The 27,073-nt window shown below is 29.7% G+C and overlaps 1 protein-coding gene across 2 annotated transcripts; it reads left to right on the top strand.

The window, feature by feature from the left end:
- Window positions 1-18,147: 18,147 nt before the first annotated feature.
- LOC123203406 (cinnamoyl-CoA reductase 1-like) lies at window positions 18,148-21,389 on the top strand. 2 transcript variants are annotated; one of them, XM_044619771.1, is made up of 5 exons: window positions 18,148-18,432; window positions 18,522-18,676; window positions 18,801-18,992; window positions 19,535-19,872; window positions 21,165-21,389. In XM_044619771.1, the coding sequence occupies exons 1-5, from the start codon at window positions 18,294-18,296 to the stop codon at window positions 21,268-21,270; spliced, it is 930 nt and encodes a 309-aa protein (XP_044475706.1). In that variant the 5' UTR covers window positions 18,148-18,293; the 3' UTR covers window positions 21,271-21,389. The 2 variants fall into 2 exon arrangements, with proteins under 2 accessions (XP_044475706.1, XP_044475708.1); XM_044619773.1 differs by having other exon boundaries at window positions 18,149-18,432; window positions 18,525-18,676.
- The last annotated feature ends 5,684 nt before the right edge of the window (window positions 21,390-27,073 follow it).

The raw sequence follows: 27,073 nt of genomic DNA, 5'->3' as shown, positions 1-27,073 counted from the left end.
CCTACTACAGGCAATATAATGAATGTGTACTCACGGTGGCCTCTTGAACGATCCTAGAATGTCTAACATACATGCATCTCGAGCCTTAACTAACTCTAGCTCGCTCTTGTTTCCACCAAAAATATATCTCTTGTCATTTATGACTTAACTTTTAAGCATATGGGATATTAGAATGTACCTAAGATCTCTATTATGTTACTCAGAATGACCTATAAATTCTTAGCCTAATTCCCTTTCTCTTATCTTTATTATACTCTAAACACACGGGAGTATGTTCCTTTTCTTTACTCACACACGACCACTTCCCTTATAGCTCTCTATCATATGTTACTATTTATCAATACACGAGCATATATTTTGCCTAACATAGGTATGTATCTCTTTATGTATTTATTTACTTTCCTTTTTTGTTCTTATTTAGACCGATCAACTTCTCAGGGGTATTATGGTCATTTTACCGTATAAACGATTATGCTAATGCTATACATTAAAAGTCCACATATCTAAGTTAATCGTTAATGTGGTCAATGATGCTCAATGATCATTGGAATGCCTAAAAACTCAATTGGATTCCTAGGTGTCGCATACATAAGTGTGTGTCCTATACCATACGATTATGTGGCAAACCCAAAAATCAAATCTAGTTTCGCATCCTAGTCTCATTTTTATGTGTGTTTAGTAACCCTAGTTTGGTTTTTTCCTCCTTAGCATGATTTTAAACATCATATCAACACCAAAAACTATAGAAATCTCAAAACACTATCTTGAAACCACAACACAACCATGAACACATAACACATTAAACCACCATCCACAGTGCTCGATGAAAACCTAACTCATAGATCAATTTCATGGCAACCTTATGTATAAGCAGCTACTCTTCATTCTCTAATCAAGTTATAATCATAAACATTTCATGAAATAACAACATCCAATCATGCTACTTCAATTGTAGGCCATATTATAATCAACACATGTACGATCTTATTATTTTATTCAACCAATATGCAAATCACACTTTAAGCCAAACCTTATATCATCTAAATCATCTGTAAGAATCCAACTATTAAATCAACATTAAAGAAACTTAAGAATCATTTAGTTTTCAGATTATACAGAGGTTAAAAATCTTACTTACCTTAATGTTTGTAGAATTGAGCATGCAAGTAGGCCTTATCCACTCAAGAATTACCAACGATCGAGATACCATGGAACATCACTAGAGCTACCAAATGAAAGTCGAATGGTCAACTTTTCTTCCTCACTCCAATTTTAGGGATTTTGTATGTTTAGGGATTACAAAATCATGATCCCAAAAACATACTGACATGTCATATATAAACTGAAAATATGTTACACACATATGGGCATGTGTTCAAGGAACACGGTCCTGTGTCATTTAATTTTGAATTGACATAGAATCAATTTAATTCGACTGACATGGCATGACACAAGGGCATGGCCTCTCCATACATATTCATGTGATCCAAAACTCATATTTTGAATTTCAAATCAAATTAAACCATACAAATGACCATCTTATCCCTAAGGTGTACTTGCTAATGTTACATCTTACCACTTCTCAAGATGATGAAGAATTTAAAACAATAAAAGCATAAAATGAGCTCTTCTATCCCCTAGTAAGAAAAATTAGCAAGATGCATTTGAAGAAGATAAAATCCATAAAAATAAATCAAGTATGGAGTTTGGTAAACTTATCATTGGGTTAGAAACCCATTGAGAACGAATGGATTCTCTAAATTAAACATAAGGTGGATGGCTCAATAGAAGATACAAAGCTTGCCTTGTGGTAAAAAGCTATACTCAATAAGAAGGTATAGGTTACTAAGAAATGCTTTCACCAATTGTAAAATTTACTGCAATCCACTTGATTCTAGCTATAGTAGTATATTTGAATTTAAAGTTAAATCAAATGAGTGTCAAGACAATTTTCTTTAATGTAAAGTTTGACGAAGAAATCTAAATGAAACAACTTGTAGATTTCATTGTTAAGGTGGTTAGAAGTGCAAAGTATGTAAGCTTTAAAGATTAAGATATGACCTAAAACAGACATCCAGACATGGTACTTGAAATTTCATAAGGCTACAATATATTATGATTTTAAGATGATTAAATAAGACCATTGTGTCTATGTGACAAAGTTTGATGATAAATTTGTAATTCTATCTTTATACGTGACAATATATTGATAACTATAACTGATTTGGAGTATGTGATGACCATGAAAGGTAAGTTATCTATGAATTTTGACATGAAAGACATGGGTGTGGCAAATTGCATATTAGGAATTAAAATAAAAAAGGATTGTTCAAAGAAACTTTTGACTTTATCACAAGAGTATTATATTCAAAAAAATCTAGAATGATTCAATATGGTAAACTACAAATCCTTTGATACTCCTATGTCAAATGGCAAATTATTAAGTCAAGAGATGTGTCTCAAAACTTAAGATGAAAAGAACAGAAATGTCTAAAATGTCTTATTAAAATGTCATTTGATGTCTTATGTATACTAAGATGTATACACACCCAAACAATTACTTTTAATTGTTGGGTTGGTTAGTTGATATTAGTCAAATCCTAGAAAAGAACACTAAAAGACTATCAAGAGGATATTAAAATATCTAAAGGCACTATGGATCATTGTTTATGTTATCAAGGATCAAATTTACGTTTGATTGGCTATTTAGATACCAAGTAAGGAAGTGATTTAGATGAATGCAAATTTGTTTTTGGTTATGCATTCTTACTACAAAAAGTTCATAGAACATTAAGAAATAGACATGCATAGCCTTATCCATACTGGAGGCCTAACTTATAGCTTATTTAGTGATTAAGCAAGATATTGTTTCGTTAAAAAGATTATTCATGAATTTAAGTATACAGGATGATATTGTTAGAACAATAGTTATCCATTATTATAATTAAGTTGAGATAGCTTCATAAAAAGATCCCAAACTTTATAGTAAAATTAAATATATCGACACTAGATACAATTTTGTAAGAGATATCATTTCCAAGAGGGAAATGAACATACAATATATTTCTATGTATCAAATGGTCACTGATCCTTTGACCAAACATGTTCTAAGAAATGTATATTTTGCACATATTAAATCCTTTGGATTGTGTAGATTGTCATTGATAAGTTGTTGATTTTTTATATTGTATTTGAGACACAATATCAAAAACCATGAATTGAAGTTCATTTTGTTTTGAACTTACATCATGAAATTCTTGGTGTTTCACTATATATACATCATTTTGTTTGAAAGGTCAAAAGATTATAATATCACACAAGTTAAATATTGACTCACTCATACAAGCAATCGTCTTTGGTGTTGAGAAAGTGTGCAAAGATGAGACTATTTATTGAGAAAAGTAGTGTTGAGATAGTGTACAAATGGGAGTCATATTTCTTAAAATAAAGAATTATTAGAATCAAAATGTTGACTTAATGTTTAATCAAGATGAGGTCATAGATGGATACATTTGATAATAATTGGCTTGGATTTTCACATCCATATAACTTATAGATATCATATGTGAGTTCTTAATAAATACCTGCAAGAGTGAAAGATGATTAAGAACTTAAGTTAGGTGTTGGGTGTAGCGACTGAACTAAAATTTATACAGTGATAGTGTAATGACATTTGTGGAGAACAACTATAGCATAAGTTGCATACCGATTGAAGTAGTGAGATGATAAATCTCTGCTCCCTTACTACGTGAGATTTTATGAGGTTCACCTCATTTTGGTACCCTTAAACTCTTTGTTGTTATTTGATATTTACTTTTAGTGTTTGCTATCTTCACTTGACACCCATGGCCATACACGATTTGATCTATGAAACACGACCAGAAAAACAATTAAGTTTAAATTGAGAATCTCGAGTAAAAAAAGAAGACTTACATATATTAAGTGTATCTATTAGTCAACCGATCTTGTCGATCATAAGAAATATTTGACTTGATCATAGATACATAGGAAAATATAACAATAATAATTGAGGGATTAAAAGGAGCTAGTATTATCAAATAAGTCTAGGGTATAGTGAGACTAACATTTTATTATATATTTTTATTCAAGTTGAAGTCACTATGTTATTTTTAATAGATGTATAGTAATTAGCTCCTAAGTGTAGGTTTTTCACGAGGTCACATGACACATTTGTAAGTATGAAATATACTATTGTATGTGATTTCTATGTCTAAGTATATGACTTGAATCTCTTATCATGTGTGAGTGAGAGATATTAGGTTTGGGTCCACCCATGATAGGTCGACCCAATTCAATTACATTAACTACCAATGGGCAGTTGACTTAGCAATTGGACTTGTATACATATGTCCAAAAACTGTACTCCCCCATGTAAGTAATGCAAACAAAAAAAATACATAAGATTTTATGATTCTTCCTCTCCTCCCTAATAACATAGAGAATAATCTCCCAAAATACAAAGAAAATCTAGAAATGCAAAGTACATGAAGGCAAATGGTGTTATGGAAAAAATTAATTGTCGAATCCTCGAATCACTTTTATCTCAACATGCATCGAATAAGATTGAAATTTGGGTACGCATTCAATTTACAAAATTATAGAATTTAGCATGAAGTTTGTTATTTCCAACACAACTTAAATTAAAAAGTTTAATATTGAGGATGTCTTTTTACTTTTGAGATACTACATGTTAATTAAATGCAAATGTTTTGCAAACTATGATAATATTCTATCCTAAAGGTGAATCTGGGCCTTTGTGAGGGTAGGCCCAAGCCCACCCTCAAATGGAAAAAACACTTAAAATTTTTATTTAGGTTGACCCTCAGTTTTATAAAAGACATATTTTCCATTTTAATCCACTTCAATTTCAAAATATAATCAAACCCACTTCTCACCTCAAATATCATTCCCAACCTAAACATAGAATCAAAAAGTAATTATTTTTTAAGTTGAAATAAAATTTTAAAAATTAAAGATATGATCAAGCCCACTTACCATTTCAAAGATTATTCCCATCCTAAAATGATGAAACTTACAAAAAATTTTTTTTTTTGTTTTAATTGAAGGAGCCCAAAAGTAGTTTTTTTAAGTTTAAATAAAATTTAAAAAAATATATGACCAAACCCACCTATCATTTCAAAGATTATTCTCGACCTAAAATGATGAAACCCACAAGTCTTTTTTTTTTTAAATTGAAATAAAACAACAAAACACACACACACGCACATATATAACGCTTCTAAGATCAACCTTATTATAAAATCATAAATTTATTTTAATTTTTACTTTTTATTTCAACTCTTATAACCCTGAGTTAAGGTATGCACGTTTATATCTTTAAGATTTTCAATTTAATATTATTTTAGTTATCATCAAAGATTTTGTTCTCTAATCTAATCAATTATGTTAAATTATGTTGAAGAATTTGTTATTGCTTTAAGTTATAATATTTTATTGTTTCTAAGTTTGATAAATTGAGTAATTATTTTTGCATTTTTGGAGTTAAATATTATTAGGATTTTTGAATCTTTGGATTTGTTTCAGAATAAGTGAGATGTATAAAAATGTTACAAATGTTATAGTTTGCAATTGTTTGTTACTACAATATTCAATTGACATTTCTGGTGTTTCTATTACGTATTGTGGACTAAATTACTTTAGTTTGAATTATATTTTGGTGTAGTTGCTGATTGGCTAATGTTGACATTCATTTATAAATTTTTTCAATTGAATGTTTTTTAATTTTGCGTTCGTGAATGAGGAATTTGTATTTGCTTTAACATAACACAAATTTATAAAAAAACAACTATTAATTGCGAATGACTTTATATACGTGTCACTAAATGTCATATAATATCAATACTATAACTATTATAGTTTACTAGTATATTTGTCTTAGAATTAAGAAATATAATAAAAAATAATGTAAAAACATCTATATGGTCTCTATCTAAACATATATATACTGAGTATGTAAGATAGAAACTAAAATTGAAATTTGCGGAATATTAATCACTAACCTCTGGCTATTGCTTGACGATTTGATACAGAATAATTCTCTGGAAATTTGCTTGTGAACTTTCATCGTCCAGGTGATCTCTTTTTTTCACAAAATGGTGTATGTCTTTTTATAGGAAAAAGCTCACCCAGGGACCCTCTTTTGCAACCTTAAATAAGCATTCTACCATCAAGAATGCTACGGAAAAGGTGTGTAGTTATGGCATGGGAGTTACAGACCATAATGCATGGGAAGTTACTGTATGAAACAGTTACGTGGAAACGAAAACGAAATTGACATTCTCCCACTTAGTCTGTAACCCATGAATCCACATACTGAAGTAAAGAAATAAAATACACGAATCATAGCGATAAGTCCTCTAAGAATGAGTATTATCTTTCATGTATCACGATGTATTCATTCCTTTATAACTTAATGAATAAACCTTATGTTTATTCTAGGTCCAAATTTGATTATTTTCTAAACCAAAATGTGCACATAAAAATGAGAAAAAACTAATCAATTGAAAAACTTTATAATTTTATCATAGAAAATGTATATACATCAAATCACATGATGGAACCCACTCCCATCACAATTACAATATGAGACCAACTCTCATTCGCTCTACATGATCCTTAAAACTTTTTGGTGGCATGCCTTTTGTCAAAGGATCGACAATCATCAATTCAGTGTTGATGTGTTCAATGACCACTTTATTCTTTTTTACATGTTCCTTAATGGCTAAATATTTAATGTCGATATGTTTACTTCGACTACTACTTTTATTATTTTTTGCCAAGAAAACAGCAGTTGAATTGTCACAATAAATTTTTATTAGCTTAGAAATAAAATCCACAATCCTAAGCCCATATATGAAACTCTTCAACCATACACCGTGTGATGTAGCCTCAAAATAAGAAACGAACTCAGCCTCCATGGTAGATATAGCAATCAATGACTGTTTGACACTCCTCCAAGATATGGCTCCACCGGTAAACAAGAAAATATATCCAGATATTGATTTTCTTGAATCAACATAGCCAGCAAAATCTGAATCAGAGTAACCAACTACCTCTAAATTATTAGTCTGTTTATATATAAGCATGTATTCTTTGGTCCTTTGAAGGTACTGCATCACTTTCTTTGTAGCTCTCCAGTGGTTTATACCTAGGTTACTCTAATGTCTTTCTAACATTCCAACAACAAATGTAATGTCAGGTCTTGTGTAAACCTTAGCATACATAAGGCTTCTAATAGCTTAAGCATAAGGAATGTTCTGCATTTGTTCCTTTTCAAGTTCATTTTTAGGGCATTGGTTCAAATTGAACTTATCATCCTTCACAATTAATGTTATACTTGGTGAACAATCTTTCATTCGAAATCTCTCTAAAACTTTGTTGATATAAGTTTCCTGAGATAGACCTAGTATGCCTTGAGGTCTGTTCCTATGAATCTTAATACCAATGATATAAGACGTCTCACCCATATCTTTCATATCAAAGTTTTTAGACAGAAATTGTTTCACCTCATAAAGCAACTTGTTATCATTGGTTGCAAGTAATATATCGTCCACATATAGGACAAGGAAACAAATTTTACTCCCACTAACCTTCTGGTATATACATTGATCCATGATATTCTCTTCAAAACCGAATGAAGAGATAACCTCATGGAATTTCAAATACCATTGACGGGATGCTTGTTTCAATCCATATATGGACTTCTTAAGTTTGTACACCAAATGCTCACCATCACTAGAAGAGAATCTTTCAGGTTGTTTCACATATACCTCTTCCTCTAAATCTCTATTGAGGAATGTTGTTTTCACATCCATTTGATACAGTTCTAAATCAAAATGGGTTACTAATGTCATTATAATACGAAAAGAATCTTTCTTAGATACAGGAGAAAAAGTCTTTATGTAATCGATTCTCTCCTTTTAAGTGAAACCCTTAACAACGAGTCTTGCCTTATATCTCTCGATGTTACTTAATAAGTCTTTCTTTGTTTTAAAGACCCATTTACACCCAATGGGCCTTTGCCCCATTAGGTAACTTGACAAGATCCTAGACTTCATTACTCTTCATAGATTCCATCTCATCTTTCATAGCATTGTACCACAAAATAGATTTACTACAATCCATTGCTTGTGAAAACGTGACAGGATCATCTTCGGCTCCTAAATTATGGTCAATTTCTTGTAAATACATTATATAATCACTAGAAATAGCTGATTTCCTCATTCTAGTTGATCTTCTTAATGTTGTAACACTATCCTCTTGTGGAGTAGATTGTACAACTGATGGTTCAACAGTATCTAAAGGTTGTTGAACAGTTTGATCTACTAGAGTATTATCAACAACTTATGAAACTTTATTAATTGGTTGTTCAACATCCATTTGAACTTGAGGGGTGTTGTAAATAACAACCAATCTATTACTCGAAATGGGTGGTTGAATATCTGAATGATCTTTCTCAGAAATTAAATCCTGTGATTGATCGCTCTCATTGATTAAGTCATTTTCGAGAAATTTTGTATTTTGAGATTCCACTATTCTAGTTCTATGTGATGGACAATAAAATCTATAACCCTTAGACTTTTCGGCATATCTAATGAAAAAACCACTTATAGTCCTTGGGTCTAATTTCTTCTTCATGTAGATTATAAACTCTTACTTCAGACGGGCATCCCCAAACGCTTCTATGTCGCAAACTTGGTTTCCAACCTTTAAATAACTCAAATGGTGTTTTAGAAACAACCTTGGTTGGAACTCAGTTCAATATATACACTGTCATTTTAACAGCTTCTACCCACAGTGATTTAGGATGTTTAGAGCTGCTAAGCATACTCCACACCATGTCCAATAGAGTTCAGTTTCTTTTTTCTGCTATACCATTTTGGTCCGAAGAACCAGACATAGTGTATTGGGCAACAATCCCATTTTCTTCAAGAAACCTTGCAAATGGACTAGGTGTTTATCCATTATGAGTGTATTTACTATAATATTTTCCACCTCTATCTGATCTCACGATTTTAATTTGTTTTCCAGATTGTTTCTCTACTTCTGCCTTGAAAACCTTAAAGGCATCTAATGCTTCATTCTTGTTATGGAGCATATAAAGATACATGTATCGTGAATAATCATCAATAAATGAGATAAAGTATTTTTGACCATAAACGTCCATATCAGGATAACAAATATTTGTATGTATGATTTTTAATATGTCTGAACTCCTCTTGGCACCTTTCTTTGACTTGTTGGTTTGTTTTCCCTTTATACAATTCACACAAGTATCAAAGTCAATAAAATCTAGAGTATCTAGTACCCCATCATTCACTAACCTTTTGATTTTTTTGATGGAGATATGTCTCAATCTCTGATGCCACAATATAGAGGAATTTTCATTCATAACACTCCTTTTAATACCAACATTACTTTGAACATGCATCAAATTAAATGAAACATTGTTTTGTAATTGAATTCGGAACAACCATCAGACAATGTACCATTTCCTACAATTACAGATTTATAAATCAAACTAAATGTAATTTCATTAAATGTAAAGGAAAATCTAAAGGGTACAAGTCTTGAAACAGAAATCAAGTTTCTAGAGAAACTTGAAATATAAAAGGTTCGTTCTAAATCCAAAACAAAACCAGAATCTAAAACTAATCTACATGTTCTGACTGCTTCCACATATGAACACATCTTATTTCCCGAATAAATGCTCTGTTCATTGGCCATTAGCTTCCTTTGGTTTAGAAAACCCTGCAAGGTATTTGAAATATAGATTGTAGAACCAGAATCAATCCACCAAGTGTTATGACAAACATCAACCATATTAGATTCATAACATACAAGTTAGATTAGATTACCTTTCTTTTCAAGCCAAGCTTTAAACTTAATGCAATCCTTTTTCTCATGTCCTTTCTTTTTACAAAAAAAACATTTGGATTCCTTCTTAAATTCAGGCTAATTGAATATTTTATCCTTTCCCTTATACTTAGCTTGGTTTTTCTTCTTCTTCCCTTGTGTGACCATATGTGCACTTTCATTCATTTCAATCAACAACCTTCCTTCCTCTTGTACACACATAGTTAAAAGTTCATTGATTGACCATTTTTCCTTATGTGTGTTATAAGAGATTTTGAAAGGTCCGTATTGTTGTGAAAGAGAATTTAGAATGAAATGCACCAGGAAAGATTCAGACATCTCAATCTCAAGAGCCTTAAGCTGAGCTGCAATATCCCTCATTTGCATGATGTGCTCACGCACACCTTTAACACTAGTGAGCTTCATTGATGTAAACTTTGTTATTAGAGTGTTGGCAAGTGCTTTATTTGAAGACTAAACTATTCATCAATAGCCTTCAGTAATTACTTGACATTATTACACTCATGGATTGAACCACAAACACTAGTAGATATGCGTGTCCTGATGAACATCATACTCAAGCGATTAGATCGCTCCCAACGCTCATACAGAGCAATTTCATTATGAGTACTAGTTTCTATAGCTGTAGGTGGTTCATCCTTCCTAATAGCATAATCAATGTCCATACACCCTAATTGGAGAAGAATTCTCTCCTTCCAAATTTTATAATTGTCACCACTCAAAATAGGAACATCACATACATTATCAGAGAAATTCACAGGTTGAATAACTGCAAATAAATATTAACATGCACGCTTAAGTCACTAAATTTGAAGCTATCAAAATTAATATCATGTTCTACCAATGTATAAACATGTTGTAAATATATAAACCAAGGTTTTTAAAACCGGACTGGGATAAAAACCGTTTTAAGTACTGGTTTCGGTCAAACCGGTTGAACCGTTTGAACCGGTCGATTGGACCGTTTGGACCGATTTTATGCAAAAACCTAAAAAAATTATGCATCTCCATTTGCATCAACTCCATTGAAATTAATCAATCAAAACCCAGAAATTTAATGAAATTTAAAAAAAAAATTACAGAGAAAGAACACAATTGACCCGTAAATCCATAAACGTTAATCCTTCAGCAGTAGCTTCATTCATAATTTTTTATTTAGTAACTAGAGAAGTTGATTTGCTTGGGTCTTGCGTGTTTCAGTGGATATTTGCAGTCTGAATCAGGGGACTGTACTGAGAAAAGATAAAGGAAAGAAGGGCAGGAGTCTTCATATATGGTCAAACAAATATTAAATCATTCAATATTTTATTAATAACAACAATCCATTCTGCGTCTGCGTGCATGCAAGGAACAGGAAAAAAAAGTGTTGCTCTGAACCGGATTCTACAGGACCGGGTTGAACCACGGTTCAGGAGAGACCCAGCGGTTCAACCGCGGTTCAGGAGAGACCCAGCGGTTCAACCGCGGTCCAATCCGATTTTTACACTAAAACGGTTTATCCTTCAACAGTACTCGACTACAGTACCGGTTCACGGACCAACCGGTTGGACCGACCGGTCCGGTCCGGTTTTTAAAACCATGATATAAACCACATAACATAAAAACTGTCTGTGGGCTAAGTTTTTAATTTAAATAGGTTTATATACAAATATATAAACCGTATAATGAAACTACCAAATTATATTCCTTTTCTTAATTCTTGTGGGTAGATTAAGAAAAATAATTTGTTATTTCATCCTAATTAATCACATAAATATAATAAAAATTCTTGTGAGATAAGATTTATCATACTTACATTGATTAATTACAATTGATATCATATAACTAAATGTGATCCCAGAATACTTAATGTATAACTTTGATATAATCAAAGATGTTGTGGCTACTCTATGATCAATCAAAATTAGACTAATCACATGATATCTAATTTTATGCATATAATCCTTAAGAAATTATTTAAAGTATAATTCCATTTAAACCAAAATTATGCATAAAATTAATCATATAAACAATATTAAATTATTTAATAAACACTAAAAATTGGATAAATGAAACTTAAATTATCCAATTAAAAATAATAATAATAATAATAATTTTGGCAATCACATACTATAAAAATATATTTTATTAAGGCCAAAAATGTATAATATATTAAAACTGAACCCTAGCAATTTTTATTTTTCATAGCAGACGAAGACCACGGGTTCCAGCAAACTAAAATTTTATGAAAACTAAAACTAAAGTTTATAAGATATAAATTGTCCCAAATTCTCAACAAAATGAATTTGGCTGCGCGGCAAGTCTCTCGCTCAAAACCTTGTTGCTTATGGTCTGGGTTCAAAACGCGAGACTGAAGTAACTTTTTCATTTTTATTAAAGCAGATGAACGACATGTCATCCGCTGCAAATGAATGTAGATGTCATGTCGGCTGGCAGTGCAACACAAAAGAGGCAGAAGTGACGTGTATGACATGTCGTCTGTAGAAACCAAAACCAAAAGATCGTCCCTGACCTCTAGCCGGGTCAAGATTCGGGTCGATAGACCCGTATATATTTTACACTCTAAATCAGCCTACAAAACTCTAATTTTGACGTTCCATATATCAAAATTCTCAGTTTTTGACGTAGAATTCGTCTAAATAAAATTTTTAAACAAAAAATGCCAACAGCCAACTTTCTCTTTCTAAAGAAATTCAGGATTACATAAAATTTTACATGTAATACACATCAAAGCAAGGCAGAGGCATAAAATAGCTCTGATACCAAATGTAAAAACATCTATATGATCTCTATCTAAACATATATATACTGAGTATGTAAGATAGAAACCAAAATTGAAATTTACGGAATATTAATTACTAACCTCCGGTCATTACTTGACGATTTGATGGAGAATAATTCTTTGGAAATTTGCTTGTGAACTTTCGTCTTCCAGGTGATCTCTTTTTTTCACATAATGGTGTATGTATTTTCACAGGAAAAAGCTCACCCAGGGACCCTCTTTTGCAACTTTAAATAAGCATTCTACCATCAAGAATGTTACGAAAAAGGTGTGTAGTTATGACATGGGAGTTACAGACCATAATGCATGGGAAGTTACTGCATGAAGCAGTTACGTGGAAACGAAAACGAAACTGACAAATAGACTATAATTGTAAAATAAAAAGTAAGATATAAATATAATAATAAATTTTATTACTCTAGATTCCTTTTCTTAGAAGGAGAATAAGCAAAATTATCTTCAAAACAAGAATACCATTTGGATTTCTTATACACCAATGTTAAGGAAAGTAAAATTAAAAAAAAAAAAAAAGTTTGGCCAATTTTCAAAAATCCTTCCTAAAGTAATTTGGAATTAATTGTAAGGTTAATCAATGGGTAATTAATTAAAATAAGCAAAATTTTAAGCGTTTATACGTTTTTAGGCCACCCTAGAAAAGTTTTACCAAAATAAGCAAACCGTATTTTTTTTAACCCTTTTTACCCTTATGTTGAAAAACCAAGTAAAAATATTTTTTCTGAGAATGTGCGTCGGTTTATGGTGGTTACGATGGTGGCTAGAGATTTTACACTGAAACCCTAAATATGTCGAATTATATATATGGATGTTTTTGAATGTTTCGAACGCTTAAAATGATGTAGTTTCAATGTTAATGGATGTCTGGAAGTGTAGCCGTTGAGAGACAAAAGCGCGTAAATTTACAGTGTCACGCAAACTGCGTAAATTTACAGTGCTGCGCAAACACTGTTTACACCGCGCAAACCTGTTCACATCGCGCAAATACTATTTACATCGCGCAAAAGTAGATATCATAGTCTGTGAACAGTATTTTTTACGCGATTTTGCAAGCAGTTTGCGCGATGTGAGTAGTATTTGCGCAGTTTGTGCAGCATTGTTCACAGTTTGCGTGACACTGTTCATAGTTTGCGTGATATTGTTCACTTTTTGCGTGACACTGTTCACTTTTTACGCTTTTGTCTCTCAACGGCTACACTTCTAGGCATCCATTAACATCGAAACTACATCATTTTAAACGTTCGAAACATTCAAAAACATCCATATACATTCGACATATTTAGGGTTTCATTGTAAAATCCCTAGCTACCATCGTAACCGCTATAAACCGACGCATATTCTCAGAAAAAATATTTTTATTTGATTTTTCAACATAAGGGTAAAAAAAATACGGTTTGCTTATTTTGGTAAAACTTTTCTAGGGTGGCCTAAAAACGTATAAACGCTTAAAATTTTGCTTATTTTAATTAACTACCCTTAATCAATTATTAATATTCTATTTAAGAAAGTCAAAAGAGTTAACAAATTTTTATGTAAAATTATTAATTTGAATTTCTTAATCTTTTGATGATCAATGTAGGTATACTAATCTAATATGCTTTCATTGGTAAATAATTTATACTTAGATATTTAAATGTTTAGATATATTATTTTAACTTAGTATTTTGTCTAATACACAACGAAACGTGTGGATTTTTTTATTAACAACTACATATGAATTATACAACTTAAAGATCAAATACTTGTATGGTTATTTTTATTAATCTTTATTTATGTATTTCACTTATGTTAAAATTATGATTGAACTCTAAATTTGTGTAATATATTGTTCGTGGATTGTAATTATTGTAAATATTTTTAAATAAATTTGATTTAAGTGAATTGGTAGATCCATATTTTTTTTTTTTAGCTTACTTCGTATTGAAAACGTTTTTTCACATAAAAAAAATTAATTATGTTATTATATTTTTTTCCATTTGCTCAAGGTTTAGTGATTTAATTCAACTTTTAACAAATAAATAAATATTAAATATTTGAAAAAAAAAAGTAAAACACAATATGTAGAGAAAGAATAAAACTTAAATTCATTGGATTTAGCTATTAAAACCGTTGGGTAAATTAGGAAAAATAATCTTTCATTAATTAGTATTAATATTTATTAGGACTGTCTTCCCTTGCAAGTAATTATATATGTATCTTAATTAATAAATCATTTAAAATCAGATATAAAATCTAATAGTAATATAAATATAAAAACGTGAAACTTACTTTTATTTTATTCATTTTTTGTAATTATTTTATTTTAAAATTATTTAATAAGATAATATATTATCATTCACATTTTGCTGGTTTAAATTATTACCTACACAAAGTCAAAACATCCACACACAATTGTAATATTATATTAATGAAATTACGTATATTCATTTGAAAGATACAAATAATTATATATTTATGTGTTATTTTATCATATAATTAAATAATATTAAATTAAAAATAAAATAATATTTAATCAGATAATAATATATATAAATATATACGTATTTATATATTTAAAATGAATATATGTAATATTATTTATAAATATAATACTTATAATCTCATCTTATTGATTCTAGAGTAACCTTATATATATGATAAGAAAGATGAAGTAAAAAATACTATATATATTTATTTTAGATATATAAATATATATATACATAAAATAAATATACACAATAAAAAAAATTCCATGCAGACAATACAATAACAAGCACGCTTTGGTTGTTGCTAGGTAACTAATGGGCCAAATCAAATTCTTTATGGATATCAACTTTTATAAATAAATTTATTTAATTTTAATATAAATTACTGTATTATTATTTATTAATATAATGATAAAAATCTTCTCACTATTAAATGTAAATTTCAATTATTAATATATTTTTATGTTTATTAATTTTTTATTTTTACCTCATAATAATTTTCTTTTTGTATTCCTCGTTCTCTCCTTATCTTCAATTTTTTACCATTAATTGTGACCATCCTTTTTCTACTCCTTTATTGTCATCTTCACAACCACTCTTTTATTATTTAATTTCCTAAAATGAATGGAAAAAAAAAAGTGGAAGAAAGAGATTTTCCTAAAATGAATGAGACAAAAAAGTGGAGGAAAGAAATTAACATTTACTTTTAAAAAAATATGAGAGAAAAAATAGCAATATTACTATGTGTACTCATAGTGAGTACAAATTTGAGTAATAATGATATTGTGTTATTATGTAATTGAATATTATTTTATTTTTAATTTAAAATTACTTAATATATTATTATGTATCACCATTAATATTTAAATTAAAATTAGTTTTATGTAATAAGAGTTTTAATCTTCGCACTTATATGATCAGTATATATTTATGATATAATATCAGAGTACAAGTTAAATGATATATCTAATAGTAATTGTACTTGAGTGAAGATGTTAGAAATTTAAATTAAAAAAAAAGTCTCACATTTAATAAATTTAAGTAAAATGAGTGATATATAAGTATATAAATTGAATCTTAATATAAATCAATTAATTTTATATAGTATAGATTTTAATTTTCATATTTGTAAATGTAATATATATTTTTAATAATTAATATTAATTATAAGTATATAAAAATTTATTGAACGAGAAAAAAGGACGGTAAAAGTTTGATATTGATTGAAAAGAAAAAAGTGGGAGAAGACGAAGACACAATAGAAATGGTACATTAAATAATAGCATTACCGACACTGACAGGGGAGTGGAAGGAAACAACGCAACACAACGCCAGCCGTCTCTTGGTACATTGGAAATAGGCATGCATATTCATCACATGTCACCACAATTTCAAGAATGCTTGATATCACGACATATCACATCAATATCTTTGTCAACCCAACACGAAAGCTAAGCTACCCGCCTTGGCACGCTTTCCTACCGAACAAAAAGGAAGGCCAAATGATTTTGATGAAACGACAAATTTGACTTAGGGTGGTTGGAATGGGATTACTTGAGATTTGTAAGAAGGAGATTTTTGAATACAAAAGTAAAGTGAATTCATATCATTCGTAAATTTTGAGTTATTTAACAAAATAATTATAAAATTAATTATTAAATTTAATATTTGATTTATTTGATAATATTAATTAAGGATAGATTTAAATCGAATTTACATAAATTTGAATTTAAATTTGATTTGAATGAGTCTGAAATGAATCAGCTTTAACTGAGTTTGAGTTCAAGCTTGATTTATTCATCAAACTTATAAATTAAAATTTTTGATGCAAAATAATATCGTTTTGATCAATATGTATTAAAATAATATCATTTTAATAACGAGTTAGTTAAAGCTTAAACTCAAATCGAATTTGAGTCAAGCTCAAGCTCATTTGTAGCTAGTTTGATGAGTTCGAGCTTGAGTTCGATCTCCATTTCTGTAAACCAAGCCGAGCTCGAGCTTGAGCTCAGCTCAAATCCAACCTTAACATTAATATAATTTTAAAGAGAAAGTTTAATTTAAAAAAAGCTCTTTGTCATTAAAAAAAAAGATAAATTTTCACTTTATAACTTTTAAAATATCAATTTTTTACTTATTTGTTAAATTTGTTAAAAAAATCTGTAATATTTTTATAAAAATATTAAAAAAATACCTTTAACTAAATAGCATTGTACCTCCCAAATTTTATTATATAATTTCTTATCAGTAAACTTATGTATACATTTTAGAGTACATAAAATGAATATATAAATGATATATCATTATGTGATTAGATATTTTTAAATTAAAGATAAAATAATACTTAATCATATAATTATATATCATCTTTATATCTATTTTGTATACTTAAAATATATATATATAGTATTACTCAATTTTTATACCCTTAAAATATATTAATTTCAATTCAGAATAGACACGGGCTAAAAATATATAATAATATGTTTGAGATAAACTGAAAATTTTTGAAATTTGAAAGGAGATAACAAAATTTTAGGAGTTTTACAAAATTCTAAAAAGTTTAAATTATTTTTAAAATTTTTAAATTCCCTTCGATAACTTTAAAAATTATAATTATTCTCTAAAGAAATTAATAAAATATAAAAGATTAAAAATATAAATATTATATTAAAATTATTAGGATAATAAATATATTTTAAAATATATAAAATACATATAATAATTTTAAAAACAAAATAAAAAATTTTTTTTAAATAAATTTTAAAAAATAATATTTATATTCTGTATTTTAATGTTTAGATAAAATGATATAGGGAGTTTTCACCATTCAAATAATTGTTGCCTTTTTCCAGAAGGTGAAAAATTGGTTTTTCCTGTCATTTTATTAATCCTTTCTTGGGAAATAGTCATTTCGCCAACAAAATAATTATCATACTCTCATTCATTATCACGTTGCTAACTACCATCTTTTCTACCTGTCTTCTAACCACACTCTTTCAATGCTTCAATAAATGCTTCCCTCTGCTTCCTCCTCCTTTCTCTAATTTAACCCTTCTTCGCATCACAGAAATCATTGCCTTTTTTCAGTTTCAAATTTCTATTAAATTTCGATGGCTCCAACGTCGCCCCATGATGAAACTTGTTCCAAGACTGTTTGTGTAATGGACGCTTCCGGCCACCTGGGCTCCTCTCTCGTCCACCGTCTCCTGCACCGTGGCTACAACGTCCATGCTGCCCTCCACAGCCATGGTCAGCCCCCTAGCTTGTTGTTTTTAATTTTTACCTTTGATTTTTCTTTGACTTAATTTTAATTATGAGGTGTGTGGTTGGTGGAGAAGCAGGGAGTTTAAAAAATTTAGAGGAAATTAGTTCCAGCAACAAGAAATTGAAAGTATTTGAAGCAGACCCCTTTGATTATCAGAGCATAATGGATGCTTTGAGAGGATGTTCAGGCTTGTTCTACTCCTTTGAGCCTCTATCTGATTCCGATGATGTAAGTACCCACTTCTTCCTTAATTTTATATTTTCTTTTCTTTTAAATTAAAAATAGAGGAGTCAAATCTAGAATTTCTTTCAACACTCAACTTCTCCTTGCAAAACCTAATATGGTGGTGAAGGACTTAATGGCGGAAGTAGAGGTGAGAGCAGCCCATAATGTGCTGGAAGCATGTGCCCAAACAGATACAATACACAAAGTTGTTTTCACTTCATCTGTCACAGCCGTTATATGGAACGATAACCGTAATACGACGTCGTCTGATCTTGACGAGAGAAATTGGAGTGACATTAATTTTTGTAAGAAGCATAAGGTATTATTATAATAAATTAAACTATATATATATAAATAATGTATAATTTTTATATATAAATAATAATAATATTTTTAATTTTAAACTATCTAATATATAGTGGTAAATTATTATTTATATATAAAATTATGTATATTATTTATACATATAATATTATTTTATTGTTACTATTGCATTTTAAATGGGTTTATTTTTTAATTTTATTTAATCATTGAAAACCTAGAATAGTTTGACTTATCATGGTTCAAAATAATTTTTAAAAATTAAAAGACTATATTAAAATTAAGCTATATTTTAATATTTAAAAAAATAAATTTTATATTTTATATTATAGAAAACTATGAAAATGATTTTGAATGATTTTCTATTTGTATAATAATTTTAGGATTATATTCGTAAATTATTTTTTAAAAAGAATTCAATTTATTTCTATAAATTGTATTTTTTTTTTAAATTTCTTGTTTCATTAATTTTTTTTATAAAAAAAATATATACTTAAATACTCCTTCGAATAGGGCCTTATTTTTCATGATTTTGTATAGTTAGGGCATGCGTTATCGAAGACGCTGGCAGAGAAAACAGCATGGGCATTGGCGATGGATCGAGGGATAAATATGGTGTCAATAAATGGAGGGTTGATGATGAGTCCCGATTTGACCATCATGAATCCATATTTAAAAGGAGCGGCTGAGATGTATGAAGATGGACTGTTTGTTACAGTGGAGCCCAAGTTCAGTGTTGATGCTCATATATGTGTGTTTGAAGATGTATCATCATACGGACGCTATCTCTGTTTCAACCACGTCATCAATTGTAATAATGAAGCACTTAAGCTGACTCGCATCTTATTGCCATCCTCCGACAATACGCCACCGCTAAGGTAAAAACCAATAATTAATTTTTTTAATTAATTGTTAATTTATATCAATAATCAATTATGTTTTATAAAAGGTATATCTAATTATTTGAACATATTTTTTATATTTATTTTAGAGTTAATGAATAACAAAAAATTGCTATTCTTTTACCATTTACATTTGGTAAAATCACTGTTTCCTACCCAAGGTTTGATGAAGCAACAATTTCTATTATTTAAATTTAAAAAAACCAAATCCCACCCATCATCTACTTTTGTTACTAAATCTGTTATATTTTCATATAAATGATTGTTTTGTCATTTTATTAAAATTACAAAACTCTCACTATTACTTAATATAAATATCAAATTAGTAATATAACTTTACCAATTTAAAATGTTAAAATTCTTAAAAAACATCAAAACTATAATCAACTTTAAAATATTCTATTTCAATAAGTTCTTTGGGGCGTAATTTGTCATTTTTATATCATTAAAAGCTATATTAAAATTTTAAAAATTTTAAAAACACCCTTGAACTTTTTTTAGATCTCTAAAATCTCATAAAAATTTTATGAACATCCCTAATATTTTTAAAAATTATAGCTTGTCTCCTAAACTTTCGAAAAAGGAAATTAAAAAAAAAAATGAAAGGGAAAAGAAAAATTAAAAAATAAGGTGAGCAAGAGAAAATAGAGAAAAAAAAAATCTATGTAAAATGAACTTACTAAACGGAAGTAAATGATGAATGAGAATTTGATTTTTTTTTTAATTTTAAAAATATAAATTCATCATTTTAACATACCTTGGGCGGGAAATAGTCTTTTGGCCTTTACATTTTATGGTGCTAGATATCCTCCCATCTATAGTTTTAATACATAAAATAAATATTTTATTAGTGTAGATATTACAAAGGGTTAATGCATAGAATCCTTGAGGTATCTTTACATAAAAAAAAAAATTCCTTGAGATTTCTGAAATATTAAAAATTTCCTACTTGTCAATAAATTATTATAATTTACACTGGAACGACTTCAACTTTATAAATATTATCAAATTGCCTTACTGATTATTTTAACAGTTAAAAATTTGAAGAGAAGTGTGATATTTTATCATATCTTGGGGATCAATTTAACCCTATCTTAAAAAGATATTTGGATGAAATAGATGATCAAAGTGATTTCTATTTATAGTATTCTTGGTTATAATGCCATGTAGAATATTATTAAGTATAAAAAAAATTAATGTACTTATTTTGAGAGTATTATTATATAAAAAATATATATATGTATGATTTGTTTGCATTTTGGCTGCAGTTTGGAGGATACAAGAATTCACCAACAGAGAATAAGCAACAAGAAATTGAACAAACTGATGGTAAATTTTGAGGGAGGGCTTCAAGTTGATTGTTCAGAGGCATAGACTACTAGAATATATATTTATTTATATTTTTCCAAATGAATTTCTTATATTAATTTGTTTGACAACATTGTCCTAATACCTTGAAGTAAAAATCGTCAACTCATAAAATCTTGATTTCATTAGTGGGTAATTAATTAATATCGTTCATGTGTTAAATTATGATATTATGTTTTCTAGAGAGTAACGTTTTTTTAGATACCATATAATTATATTATGTTTTCAATTTGATGATGAAGATAAAAAATATATTATCAAGAAGCAGTGGATGAAGAGAGGCTCTTGTTTTGGTTTTTGTTTTTTTTTTTTTAAATTATATATAGATATATATTTTTTCAAATGAGAGATGCCTACATATATACTCGTACTTTGGTTATAATTTTTGGTGCATGGAAGTTTGTATTTTTATTAGTACAAACTTCCATTGGTTATACATATATACTCGTACTTTGGTTATACACACACAATTTTTTAAGCGGAATTTCATCCATATTGGTTGGATAAATAAATTCGGGATACAAAGATTAGATTTATAACTATTACACCAAATAAATTAGAGTTTCACAAACATGACATATAATACAATTATTTTTATTTAATTTTTTTGGTAATTACTTTTGTTCAATGTGAGTATATGTATATAAATTATAAAGACACGAATATGTAAATTTTATTGTATTTGTTTTAACCTCGATGGAAACCTTGGATTAAGTATTCTTACCTTAGGGAGTCATATGTTGAAATGTTAGTAGAATGAGAGCATGCTCTAGAAGTAGCTAAAGAAGTTAGGCTATAAGTAGAGGAAGCCTCCAAGGAAGGATCAGGGTCCATCCCTAATATAGTTGATGTTGTTGGAATTGGTAATTTACAACCAATATTTTTGATGATATAAATCCAATAAAAGTCATAATCAAACATTTAAGTGGCACTCTTTATGTCTGAGTGTATATATGTTGACATATATGCTTGAAAAATGTCTTTAAATTGATAAAACCGTGATAAAATGATCAATATGTAACTTAATTGTGAAGACTTTATGAGCATATAGGATAGCTAATCTAAAAGCCTTTGTAGCCTTAATATTATCCTTACATAGGGTACAAGTAATACGATAAGACTATGATAATGGATTTTTTTTTCTACAAGTAGACTATCATAGTGTTAATGACCTAATCGAAAGGTAACAACATATTTTATGTGTTGACGTTGTTGGTCTCATTTTCCTAGATAGGGAGTGATTCAAACCATCATTCTGGTGTAGTTAAAGATGAAAGACCTGTCAACATTACTGTGAGATCTTACACACATTATGGTTGATTAGTGGTGTTGGGATTGGTGCCTCAGAGCCAATCCTCATGATGATACAAGTTTATTAACAAATGTCATATTTATAACTTACCGTGACATTATTTGTCTATTTAACATATTAATATATGTTTAGACAAATATCTTAAGAGTGGTTGAACTATGACAAAAGGATTGATGTTCAATATTTGATCATGAGAACTCTATATGCACATTAAGTGGTTGTTCTTGAAACGTCTATAACTTTGATATTACCATGACCAAGGGCATGAGAAATAATGATAGAGTTATCATTGTGTTGAATGACCTCATTAAAAGAAGATGACAATTTTCACGTGTCAAAGTTGTTTGTTGACAGTTTTGTATAACAAATAAGTGTACGTTATAGATGTGTTCACTAGACTGAACCATCAAGAGGATTTCATAGATAACGTGAACCTTGACAATATGATGCAAGACCTAACATTCAAGAAGATATTTTTCTTATGATTAAATTGATTTTGTCACTTAGATGACCCTTGATCCGAATCGATATCAAATTGAATGAACCTTGGTATCATTAATGGTGAACACCACAAGATGAATCTTGATAAGTTCAAAAGGTTGGTAATTCAATAGTAGGCAAGCTATGCAAAAGTCGGCCAAAAAATTCTTTTTTTCATGATAAAGATGAAGTTTATATAGTGTCTACTTAACCCTAAAACTACCCATGACCCAATGGGCTTCCAAACATCCCAAGCCCAGTACCTAATTAACTATCCAAAACTCTAATTAAAATGTAATATGACAATTGGACACATTATAGTCTAGCCTAGTCACAAGAAAGACCAAAATTCATAAAAACCTGAAAATCCTTAATTTGGTAAAACAAAATTACATAATGCATACTGAAACAACCTTTATTTGGGCTTACAAATTGGGTACAACTAGAAAACCTAGTTGTTGATATAGAACTTGAGACGAGGTTCATGTTAATAGGTTATAGGCCTTGTAGCTCTTCCCAGATCAAAAGTTATGGTCATTCAAAGTCTATTTACACATTTTGGATTAGATTTCTCCATAGGTTTGGGCCTAAATCAGGTTGACCTCTCTATTGGCTCTTTCAAGCTTCCAGTCATCCTTGAGTGAGCTGGTTTTAGTCTCTATGCTCACCATGAGCCTTACTAAGGCTTTTTGCACCTTCTTAGCTCTGTTCTTCGTAGTTGGCCTAACCAAAATGTGTAGTAGATCTCTTTGATGGCTTCATGCTCTCACAATGCCTCCATCAATATAGATGGTTGTTCTAATATCTATGAAATAGATTTTCTTAGTGAAGGAAGATACATGTGATCCTTAGACTTAAGGTCACTAGATCATCTTATGCAAGAATTAATATGGTTTGAAACTAGTCTAATGTAGTATGGTTGGAAGATTGCCAAAAAAGTGGTGATTGACTATATTGAGATTTGTATAAAGATTATGCGGGATCAAAAAAGAATTTGTCACTCTCGAGCACAAAAGCTGATATCTCAGTTAGGGTCCTCTAATAAATAACATTGACCAACTAAATCTATGACCATAGTTACAACCAACATTGACAGGTGAAATCTATTACTAACCTTTAGTAAGGTTGTTCAACATGATAATAATCTTACCACATTATGTGCTCTTTCATTTAAGAAAGTGTTGTGGCTACAAACGTGTCTAGATTGGCCACCATGTGTGCATGATAAACATCTCATTTCTCTTTTGTGACATTAGGATCATATTAAGTGAGTTGGGTGTCTTCAATGACATATAACTTCTTTTCTGGACGTAATACAATATGAAGATTTCAATGCTGAAGTTGTTGCCATCTAACTATTGTCTATTTCGAGAATCACGTGCAATCATATGTTGTTTGAATTCATGATGAATTTATAAGTGCAAATCTAAAGTTATTAGTATCATATTTTAGTTTAGTTAATGGTCTTTTGCTAAATAAACACTCTTATTTTATTTACGCTAATAACTATCACTATTAGATTTGGAAAATTACAGTGGATATTCTAGTGAACAAGATCTCTCGTAACCTATTTTCACCTTCGCTTTAACGAACAAATTAAATAAGTTGAGAAGTAGGCTAACAAATCCATTATATAAGCCACTGAATTCAATTAAAGGTTATCACACCAAACACTTAAATTACCTTTGAAAAATAACAATTAAGAAACTTGAATGCATGAACCTAACTGTTTAAATTTTTGGCAACGTGAAAGAAGAGGAAAAAGAAAAAGAAAACTCAGTTAATCAAATCACAATTGTATGGTCTCCCTTATATTTACATGGTCTTGATCAATCTCAATAAAGTATATTAATTAATTTTGTCTTGATGTTCTGTTTGAAATTAAGGTTTATAGAATTAAGGTTTGGGATTGAAAGAGGAAATCAAATTTGTAGATACATATAACACTTTTATGTCTTGTTTAGCAATTTACATTCTAGATAAAACCGTAACTAAATAATTAATAATAAAAGTAGAGATGTTTGGCAGCCAACTAATGATCTAATGAAGCTTCATTTATTTAGGTACCCCAATTAAAGTTATAAAATTAATTTTTATTTCTTATGGCACCTACTGAACTTTATAAATATCCTTTGTTCCATATTTTAAAAGGCTGAAGGACTATTTCCTACCCAAGTTTTATTGCCGAGACAAATAAAAACTTATAAGATTTGAAAAATCCAAAATTTCACCTATAACATAACTTTTGTTAAAGTTTTTTGTTAGAGATAAAGGTAAAATTGTTATTTTGTCACTAAACTTTAAAACCTAAATAATTTATTGTCAAGTTTGTAGGTGTTTCTATTAGGTTTAATCTTCTGTTTCTGAATAATCCCTGTTGACTAGGGAGTAGGTTATTTGTTTTGACTCTTTCCTTTGTTGATAACCATGTTTCTGTCAGAGTAAACGTGGGCTGTAATCTTTCCTTTTATTTAGGAAGTTGTAAGGCTATATAATAGCCAAACTTTATTGAATTCTAATAAGTCATTCTCATAGATTAAGTGTACTGTTTCATCTAAATTCTTCGTGTCACAACAATATGGTATCAGAGCCCCTACTAGGCCTGAGAAAAAAAAAAAAAGGAAAGCCATAGATTTTTTTTTTTTGAGTGACTTGAAAACAGATAGAGAGACAGGTATGACGAGTGAAGGGAATTTTGTGTAGTTAGCAATTCCCTGCTTCGATGGCCATTATGACCATTGGAGCATGCTAATGGAAAATTTTTTAAGGTCCAAGGAATATTGGCACCTAGTGGAGACTGGTTACACAGAAATAGAAGCTGGAGTAGCTCTGACTGAGGCACAGCAAAGGAAGCTCGATGAGTTGAAGTTAAAGATTTGAAAGTGAAGAATTACTTGTTCCAGGCAATCGACCGAACCATCTTGGAGACCATACTTCAGAAGGATACTTCAAAACAAATATAGGATTCGATGAGAAAGAAATATGAAAGGAATGCAAGGGTAAAGCGGTCGATCCTACAAGCTCTTCGTAAAGAGTTTGAAACCTTAGAGATGAAAACTGGTGAGAAAGTCTGTGATTATTTTTCTCGTGTAATGTCTATTGCAAATAAGATGAGGGTACATGGTGAACATATAGTAGACATTACAATTGTGGAGAAAATACTTCACTCCTTAATAGACAAATTTAATTACATAGTTTGTTTTATTGAAGAGTCGAAAGATATTAACCAGCTGTCCATTGATGAATTACAAAGCTCGTTGATTGTTCATGAGCAGAAATTTCACAAATATGATGGGGAAGAATAGGCCTTGAAGATAACTCATGAAGATAAGTCAAGAGGAAGAGGACGTAACAGAGGCTCATATAGAGGAAGAGGCAGAGGTAGAGGGCATCAAACATTCGACAAATCCTTTGTTGAGTGTTATAATTGCCACAAGCTCGAACACTTTCAATATGAGTGTCCAAGTTAGGGCAAAGAAACCAATTTTGCTGAGCTTGATGAAAAGGAAGAAATGCTACTGATGTCTTATGTAGAGATACATGAAGCAAAAAGAAAAGATATTTGGTTTCTGGACTCGGGGTGCAACAATCATATGAGTGGAGATAAAGCCTGGTTCACTAATCTTAATGAAAGCTTTAGACAGAAGGTTAAGCTCGGAGATAATTTGAGGATATCAGTTATGGGAAAAGGCAGTGTGAGGCTACAAGTGAATGGAATTGTGCATGTTGTTACCGAGGTATTCTATGTACCGGAATTGAAAAACAACTTGTTGAGTATAGGGCAGTTGCAGGAGAGAGGATTAACAATTCTCATTCAACATGAAAAATGTCAGATTTATCATCCAGAAAGGGGGTTGATTATTCAATCTGAAATGGCAGCTAATCGAATGTTCTTTCTATTAGCTATGTCTCAACCAAGCAAGGCTGCATGCTTTCATACAATCACTCAAGATATGTCTCAGTTATGGCATCGAAGGTATGGCATCCAGAAAAACTTTTTAAAAATTTCCGAGGTTA

Source organism: Mangifera indica, chromosome 2 (assembly GCF_011075055.1).
Source record: "Mangifera indica cultivar Alphonso chromosome 2, CATAS_Mindica_2.1, whole genome shotgun sequence".
In the NCBI taxonomy this organism is placed as follows: domain Eukaryota; kingdom Viridiplantae; phylum Streptophyta; class Magnoliopsida; order Sapindales; family Anacardiaceae; genus Mangifera; species Mangifera indica.
Note: the sequence above shows the minus strand (reverse complement) of the source record. Positions and strands in the feature narration are given on the sequence as shown.

Excerpts from the sequence above, each read along its gene's own strand:
- LOC123203406 (XM_044619771.1), top strand. The coding sequence starts at position 18,294 with ATGGCTCCAACGTCGCCCCATGATGAAACTTGTTCCAAGACTGTTTGT. Across the intron at positions 18,677-18,800 it reads CTCTATCTGATTCCGATGAT|GACTTAATGGCGGAAGTAGA; the intron begins GTAAGTACCCAC and ends ATGGTGGTGAAG. Across the intron at positions 19,873-21,164 it reads GACAATACGCCACCGCTAAG|TTTGGAGGATACAAGAATTC; the intron begins GTAAAAACCAAT and ends TTTTGGCTGCAG.